The 9,397-nt window shown below is 36.5% G+C and overlaps 1 protein-coding gene across 1 annotated transcript; it reads left to right on the top strand.

Annotated features, from left to right (window-relative positions):
• The first annotated feature begins 253 nt into the window (after positions 1-253).
• LOC145008367 (lysM domain-containing GPI-anchored protein 2-like) lies at positions 254-3,041 on the top strand. Its single transcript, XM_078966991.1, has 4 exons — positions 254-1,043; positions 1,649-1,769; positions 1,854-2,056; positions 2,669-3,041. The coding sequence occupies exons 1-4, from the start codon at positions 371-373 to the stop codon at positions 2,758-2,760; spliced, it is 1,089 nt and encodes a 362-aa protein (XP_078823117.1). The 5' UTR covers positions 254-370; the 3' UTR covers positions 2,761-3,041.
• The last annotated feature ends 6,356 nt before the right edge of the window (positions 3,042-9,397 follow it).

Raw genomic sequence — 9,397 nt, 5'->3', positions numbered from 1 at the left:
TAGCTTTTCAAAAAGCTAGCTTATCAGCTACTTTTTGGCTTTTAAAAAAACTCCTAAAAAACTAATCTAAGTAGTTAAGTTGTATTTTTCGGATTAAATCTTATTATTTTTAAATATGTTTTTTAATTATTTGAATTTGTCCATCTTAGCCGTTGTATTTTTATAGAAAAAATAAAATAAAATAATTAAAGGTTTACTGAGGAACAATTAAAAGTGCAAAATTCAAATAGTCTTCAAAAGTCTATTTCTTGCAAGCACAAAATTTATTACAGACATATGGTCTTCTCCTTCCCTTCAACTTTCCTTCCGCCATTTGTATACCCTCCAAAAATTCCTAAAAATTTCTTATAACTTTACAGAAAGAGAAAACATGGTGTTTTCCAACATCATTTTCTTCCCCATCTTGTTTTTACTCTGTTCCATCTTCTCCATTCACTCAACTGCACAAACACAAACTCTTGGTTTCCGATGCACAAACACCACCTCCACCACCACCTGCAACTCACTCGTCGACTACAGACTCCCAAACACCACCTCCATCTCTTCCATCCTCAAACTCTTCGAAGTCAAAAACCTCCGCTCTTTCCTCGCCGCAAACAACCTCCCAATCACCACCTCACAAACCCAAACCTTCCCCGCCTCCCAAATCCTCAAAATCCCCTTCCCCTGCTTCTGCCGTAACGGCGTCGGAATCTCCGACCACCGTCCGATATACACCGTGCTTCCTGAAGACGGACTAGACCATATCGCCGCCGATGTTTTTTCTAACATCGTGACGTACCCGCAGATCCAGTCTGTTAATAATATATCTGATCCGAATAATATATTAGATGGTCAGAAGCTGTGGATTCCATTGCCGTGTAGCTGCGATGAGGTTGATGGGGAGACGGTGGTGCATTATGGATACATGGTGGCCGTCGGCGACACGGCGAGTGGGATTGCGTTACAGTTTAATACGACGGAGAGCACGTTGCTGTATTTGAATGGGATGAATAGTTCTCTAGACGTGATAGATGATACTATTATTGACGTTCCTCTTAAAGGTAGAAAATTCAGCATTCCTTTGTTTTATTTTTCCTTTTATTACGTGGGTCTAGTGTTTGAGCATCATGAATTTAGCATTTTAAGGCCAGTATAGGGATTAACAATTATAACCAAACATTTTTCAAATATATATATTTTAAGAAAAATATAGAAAATCTACTAAAACTATATTTTAAGAAAGTGGGAAACTAATCGTTATCCATATGGCTTAATTTCCAGTTACCATGATTAGTGGTTATTCTTTAGTTTTTGTTATGGAGACTAATTAAAAATTAGTTTGTTGTTGAAAAGTTCGTTTCAGTCTATTAACCTAGCTGATAAAAATTAACATCTGATAAATCATATAAAAAATTGAGTGTTACCATTTATTTTCTCTATTTATAAAAGAAACTTTGTATTTTCATATTTGATACCCCTAGTTTTGATTATATATACGTTAAAAAAACTCAACATTATAAGTATTTTCATATGTGTATTTTTTTTGTATAATTTTCATACATTTTCTCAAATGTTACATCATTTTTAGAAAAGAAATTAAAAAAGAAGTATCCAGATAAAATTTTATTTATACATCTAATATCAATATTTTTGTTAATTTTAACAGTTTGCACATCTATGGTACAAAATAACTCTTCTGACTACCCTTTAATCGTCCCAAATGGTACTTACACTCTTACGGCTAACAATTGTGTCCAATGCGAATGCAATGCTGCAAATAGTAGGATGTAAGTGAACACATCAAACTCAATTTATTTATTTACTTTTTATATATTTTAAAATTAATATAATCATTTTTATGGGTTTTTTAGATTAGAATGCAAGCCATCAACGATTATTTTGCCACAAGGGCAAACTTGTCCTTCCATGCAATGTGTGGGGAACGATTTTAATTTGGGGGCCACCATTTTTGATTCTAATTGTAACCATTCAAGATGTTCGTATGCCGGTTATACAAATCGCACTATCTTTACTACTGTTACTCACGAGTCTACATGTCCAAGTAGTCCATCAGGTAAATTGTCTTAATATATACAGTCGTTTAAAACTTAAAAGATAAATCACAAACTGTAAATAGACAAATAACTGAATAAGTAGCAACATTCACTTTAATCCTAATTTGGTCCCCAACCTTTGAAAATTGTTAGTAAAAGCCTTCAACTTTCAGAATCTATACAAAATACCATTCAACTTTGTCAAAATGTTACATGTTTTTTTGTTATAAATTTTTTTTAAGCATAGTCGTTTTGGTAAAAAAAAATACCATTTAACTTTGGTTGCATGATAAAGCAACATACTTTTGTTAAATTATCTATTTTGGCATCTTACAATTATCGTATTACAATAACCAATTACAGACTTATAAAAACTCTAACTAGTTATAACAGTGTCATCAAAATACGAAACAATTTCCATTGCTATGATTAGTAGGTATTTCAAACTATTTTTGATAATAAAAAATAAAATTAAAGTATAATACTATAACCGAGTAGAATTTTTCTAATACAATGCCTTATTAAGAAAAATTGTTTTTGAAAGTTCAATATTTTAAGAGAAAATTAAATAAAATGTTGAGTTTCTTAACATATTTTAAAGATAAATTTGTCTTCTATGTCGTGTAAAACAGGCGGAAATAACATCCCTATGGGAAATGGTTCAAAACATTTAAGATCGAGCTTTGTTGGAGCATTATTGATCGTTCTTCATCTTCTCAAGTGATATATATATATATATATATATATATATATATATATATATATATATATATATATATATATATATATATATATATATATATATATATAAGTTTGTGATTGATGTAGTTAGTATCCATGAAAATAGTATAATTACGGTTTTTTATTTTCTTGTTTCAATTTTCATGGAATATTATTTATGAGAGGGAAGATTTTAGTTAATATTTAGTGGTTGATCGTTTTGAGTTTTGTATCCGTAACAAAATTACTTAATAATGTTTTGAGTTTTGTATCCGTTTCAATGTCCGTCTTTCTCCCGCTCAAACTTTAGGGGCAATTAGCTTAACATTTATGCTGTTTATATTTAGTTGTAATCAGTCCCTTGATCAATTTTAAATTTATAATAGACACTGAATTCAATACATATGGATTGAAGGCAAACGGGCAACAAGTTGCGCCGTTAGCCCTTTTTGGATGGCAAAACCTATTCTTTTGAAAACAACATTTGTGGATCTAGGAGATATGACATTAGAATGCATGACCTGTTGGACTCTGTTAAGGAGTTCTACCGCCTCTGGTGCGAGAAAACCAAATCTATCGAATGCAAAAGGAGCAAACACATGTTGATTTTCTCTACATGCATTGTCGTGCTTTACCACTTTGCACGCAGCGGCTTTCAAAGCGGCATGCCCAGCTACGAAACCTCCGCTCCCCAAACCAACGAGAGGAGATACACCAGTAAGATCCACGCACGCATGCTTCCCTCCTATCCATCCAAAGACCAAAATGTCATCCGGTCTAAGTGTGGACCTGCCATCCTGCGGGTCCGTCAAAAAGTTCACTGGCGCTTCTTTCTTCACAGATATACCAACACGCCGACAAGCATCAAAGAGAACATCCCGAACCACATCATGTCTATACTTGAAACCAGTGAGCTCTCTACAATGAACCGTGTGTTCCCCAAAGGTATCTAAACATGCCTTGCGACAAACTGGGTATATCTCGTCAATTGTGAATATGGGAATCATGAGGCGGTAACGAAGGATAGTTCGGTACTCCACAGGAGACATATGCTGGCCAAGACCATAAATAGGGATAGTTAGCAGAAAATCTTGAGCATGAGGCGCCCGCAGACACTCAAAGACTGCTTTCTGTCTGACAGTCATCTCGAAGTTAACTTCCATATCTTGGACGATTTTGCTAAAAAGGGCACACGCCAAAACTTTTTGGGATTTAGGGGGGGCGGTGTCCTTATTAGTGAAACCGCTACAGTCAAATCCCAGAATCGTATCACGGAGACGAGTCATAGCACATAGATAATCCGAGTCCATACCACATATGTCACTGTCACGTAAGATGTGGTCTTGTAATGCCCAAGATTGGGCCCTCGAGGCTACAAATGCGTAGGAGGAAACCTCCTAGGCCGAGTACCAACCCAAACCACCAAAACGAATAGGTAAGGAAGCCAAGCGCCACTGAATGTCTCCAAAGAAAGGGCCTCCACATACCACCATATCCTCGATAGACCTGCGCAATCCCTTGTCAAAGAATAACGTTGCCTCTTCTATGTGTACCGGCTGACATGTTCTTAAGCCAAAGAAAAGTTTTGCAATGCCCATACATGATCGAAGCAAAAGGAGCTCACTTTGTGGGTCACATAGTTGTGGAAGAAGGCCCATCAAATCAACAGCATTGACCGCTTTTTTCATGGCCAGCCCGCTAATAAACCCCGCGTCTCTGCTAACAGCCCCCCCAGGAGTTTCACCCCCAAAGAAGGTCTCCCTATCTCCGTAGGGAATAAATCAGCCCGAAGCTTCCTACCATCACATGAGGGCCAAAAAATCTCCGTTTTCTTGATGTTCAACTCGAGACCCAAACCTGGACCATGCAACCGAATTATGTTCAACACTCTAGCCACCTCCTCTGAATCCCCAATGACAGTCCCATCATCTAGGTACCAAGCATGGAGAAGGAGCTTACAATTGTCTCTAATCTTGTGCACAAGCAGGTGCAAAACAAGGGCAAAAAGAAAAGGGCCCAAGGGGTCACCTTACTGCACCCCAGTGGCAGACCATATATGTTGGTCTCCGATATAAAGTCTCGCTGCTTGCCCATATAAGAAATTTACCCACAAAGAAATGGAAGGGCACATCTTCTTAACCTCGTGGAGCAATGCTGAACGATCCACCAGGTTAAAGGCATTCGAAAAATCCACAGTCATCATTACAAGAGACCCATCAGCATGGTGTTCACTCAACACCCTATGGGCACTGTGTAACACAGCCTCAGCACCACCAGATACACCAACCCCAAACTGAAAATCATTAAGGTACTTGGCCATTTCTTTACCCACACCTTTCATGGCAACCTTGGAAACCAGACGTCTCCATATAATGTAAACTGCAATCGGACGGATTCCGTTGTCAGGTTTAAGTAGAGGCGTGAGAGGAGCGCATGCAACAAACTCTGCCAAAATGGTTGGACATCTTCCCTCTAACCATAAATTAACAACTGAAGTGATAGCATGTATGAGATCTGTGGCAATAACAGACCCTTCTCCACAAAGGGCGTCTAGTAAGTGTTGAGCCCTCAAGCCATCTCTCCCATAAGAAGTTCCTTTAAGGAAGGATTTGATGCAACTAAATACACAATCAAAGTCGGCTACAAGGGGAGGTTCAGAAATTATAGGGCTCGGCATGGATGGGGGTGGTCTGAAAGGGTGTTTGTCCTCCAAAGCTTTAATAGTATCACCATTATATGGTGCAACACCCGATGAGCATAACACTTTCACTGCTGCGGTAAAATGACCATCTGCAACCTTACGGAGGCACTGTTTGATGTTGGTGTTACTTGATATAGCCTCCTTCTGAAGGATGCCTCCACCCTGTCTCATAGCTCCAATCTCAGGATTGTCTAACATATTTTGAACTAACTTTGTGATACCACCCTCTTTCCCCCATGTATCAAAGGATTTCAGGATGGAGCTTTGTTGTAAAGATTTTCTATTCCCAGACCAACATTCTTGTCTATTTTTGGGTCTAAACACCTACAGTGTGCATCGGGGGAGAAGTAACAAACACATCCATGCCTCAACTGAGCCAGGTTTGGCAATCACCTTGTAAAGAGTGGTCTTCAAAGCCTGAGAGAAAGCAAGACGACAACTATGGGGGATACTCTTGACAGTAGTGATAGGCTCTTTAAAAACACGATCAAGGAGTGCAACATCAAAAACCAAACCTCCAAGAGCATTTTTCACCGACTTGTTATTTGACGGCTTTGGGATACCGACAATATAACAACTTGAACCGTCATTCCCCGTAAGAAACCTCACACGACCATCCGGGTGATGACAATAACGGCTAAGAGCCTGCAAAGTCATACACTCCCCACACATCCATTAACCAAAGGCCTTCAAAGTTTCTTCCACTGCCGTAAATAGACCAACATCTCTAGTAATACACACTTTTACGATCTTCGGTATGTAAATGATGTCTTGTGATGTGTGAAATCATACGGCCGATCCCTTTACTTCCAACTTCACCGTTTGGGCAACAATGGAAGCTTCTGAACGGGCACAGACACATATCACTCGAACTTGTAGAAGAAGAAGACATATAAGAGAACAAGCCTCGAGATGAAGCTAAAACTATGAAGCAATATTAAACAAGGAAGGGAAGGAAATGGCACACCAACACAATGTTGGTGTGCACTAGAAGCATCCAAACTAAGCAAACTACATTATCTTGAACAACAAGGCTGGCATGATTTTCTCCCACATTTAGCTTTAGCTTTGCTGCCTCCTTTTTTTTTTTGCAAATATCCAAATCTGAGTTTTCAAATAAACGAAGGAAACCACCGAGGCATGATCGACGACGATTATGAAGAGTGGTGCTCGTGACGACTGGAATAAAAGTGATATTGATAAAATACCTTCATATTGTTGGGATATTAGTTATACTCAAGGGTATTTAAACCATGATCACATTAATAAAATAGCAAACGATTATATTTTCATTTGTGTTAGTTTTTTGTCCCTCATCTTATAGAAAGTATGTCAATATAGAGATACCACTAAGCTGAAGATGTTTAGTTAGAGTACTAGTCCAAATGTCTTAATAAATAAACATATATAACAAAATGCTCATCTTATAGAAAGTATGTCAATATAAAGATACCACTAAGCTGAAGATGTTTAGTTAGAGAACTAGTCCAAATGTCTTAATAAACAAACATATATAACAAAATGTCCCAGTGTTCTTGCCGACCGATATTACATGCCAAAATAAGCGGACAACGAAGGCCCACTAAGCATGTATATTATTTTCATTCTCAAAAGGAATATGAAGGTATATCCCGAGCCCAATATACATGTTAAAGGGCTACTAAGGCCCATTAAACATGTATATTATTTCCATGCCTAATAAGAATGTGAATGCTAAAATTAATCCGTGGTTTGTTACGTTGGTTGTTTAAGCTATGTTGTTTACCAAAATGTCATGAAAAGCCCATCTTTTTGTAAAAGGTCATTTTTGGTCCTGAAAACCAAAAATTTACAATTACGGCACATTTTTGGTAAATATGACATTTTAGGTCATTTAAGGCCAAAATTGCATTTAAGGCTAGTTTTAAGTAGAAATAACATTTTTAATTCACTTTTGTCAAAATTATCAATTTTTTGATTGGTTTTATGAAAATGTGCATTTTCGGCCCATTTATGAATAAATTCATCTTTTTTGCCCAACTTTGCTTTGGAGATTTCGGTTTTTGATGAAGAAAATGGAAAGATCTTGGCCCAACTTTGCTTTGGAGATTTTGGTTGTCAGAATATATCAATATGGTCCTTCAAAAATTAACACTATATTTCCAACTGTCCCTCAGCAACCAATCTTTGGTAAACCTTAGATTGTCCTCGAAAATTGCTTAATCCTTTTAGTCATATCCAATTCTATACCTTTTCCCTTCTTAATGCCCCAGGCATTTGAATTTTTTTAGAAATGATGAATATTATAGCACCCAAAGCAAATGGGACACGATTCATGATGTCTCACATAAAGACATGATTCTAGACCAGTCCTTTGCTACAATATTTTTATTTGTCATGTTCTCAAAATTTGACTATGAAGAGGGATGTCATAATCATAGTCGAATTTTAAGAACGCAATATATCAACATAAAATTCATATATGTATTCTTGACTAAAGATGATTAAAAGCTCAATCTAAGCCTTTTAGAATGATTAAAATCTCAATCTAAGCCTTTTAGAATTGAAATGAAGTATAATTTCATCTCCCTTAATTATAACAAAACAAATTTTCAACCCCTGCAACTTCACGAATTGAAACTTTTGTTTTTCTATAATTAACATTGTTATCTTGCAGTACTAATAATAATTATCATGCTCCCACTAGCATGATGATGATTAGCATAACACTTATGTTCCCACTAGCTTTGATATCTACTCAGAAATCAGCTGGACTTCTAGAAGTCAATACTTTACTGACTTTCTTACCAAAGTTTAGATTTCTGAGACGAGATTGCCTTGATAAGACTTTATCAAAATCATACACCTTATCTTAGATAGCTCACAGTTGTGTCTAAACAATTTTAGAACTATGAAAAGTAATGTTGTAATCATAGTCTCAATTGTTTAGATCTTTGCTATCTGCTTCAAATCTACTTGGTGGAAGTGCTTCCTCACCAACATTTTCATGAATCGTAGAGAAACCTTATGACCCTTAGATTTTATGGTGTATGTGTTCTTATCCATGTTAATTGTCAAAACTATAGACATAAGACAAGGATAATGACAAATCCAAACTCATATGGACTTAACGTAATCTTAATTTTTTGCCACCTGGCAGCTCAAGGGCCTACCATTGCTTCCAAGTTGTTATGCAACCAATTGAGAACTCTAAGAACTCATATGCAAATCCAACTTTAACTGGAATGGGCACATAAATAGAAATATGTCAACACGATAGGTTATAAACCTCACGTCGTGTAATGGTGTTAAACTACAGGTTTTCATTCTTGATTAGATCATGAGATTCTTTTCAGGATCTTTAAGACTCCTGCTGTCCTCTTAACATACAAGACTATCTTTCCAAATATTCAAGAGATAGTGCAAATTCTTTATCAAGACAACCACTTCACACAATTGGCGGTCTTTGTTTTATCTAAAACATCACAACTTACAAATTTCAAATGTACTAGAGTAGGGCACACTTTACTCTTACATTTGACTAGTGTTAATAAACCTTCCTTTAAGATATGTCACTCAAGTTACAATCTTGGAGTATGACTCTAAGTATTGTTTTTGGAACGAGGTATGAATCATCTTATTGATTTGACCACTTCAACAATTCACAGCTCCTCTTCTTAGCTACCAGAATGCACTTAGAGGATGAATTGTGATAAGGTCTCTTAATTATTAAGATGATCATATAACATGATACTAAAGTACTCTCCCATCTTTTCAGATTTGAGAAACTTTTTGTAACACCGTAATTTTTCAAACAATTTTTTTAAATTAAAATAGTTTATGTCTTTAACACTTTTCATAAAAATCCCATTTGTTTAATTTACAATACATAACTCTTTTGTTCAATCAATTAATAAACCAGGATCCTCAAACAAACGCTTCCCCCGGTGTGTACAATCGA

Source organism: Lactuca saligna, chromosome 8, assembly GCF_052625555.1.
Source record: "Lactuca saligna cultivar CGN05327 chromosome 8, ASM5262555v1, whole genome shotgun sequence".
Taxonomy (NCBI): Eukaryota; Viridiplantae; Streptophyta; class Magnoliopsida; order Asterales; family Asteraceae; genus Lactuca; species Lactuca saligna.
Note: the sequence above shows the minus strand (reverse complement) of the source record. Positions and strands in the feature narration are given on the sequence as shown.

Bases quoted from the DNA above. Each gene is read 5' to 3' on its own strand.
- LOC145008367 (XM_078966991.1), top strand. From the start codon at position 371: ATGGTGTTTTCCAACATCATTTTCTTCCCCATCTTGTTTTTACTCTGT. The intron at 1,044-1,648 runs GTAGAAAATTCA...TAATTTTAACAG, and splicing joins TATTGACGTTCCTCTTAAAG to TTTGCACATCTATGGTACAA. The intron at 2,057-2,668 runs GTAAATTGTCTT...CGTGTAAAACAG, and splicing joins ATGTCCAAGTAGTCCATCAG to GCGGAAATAACATCCCTATG.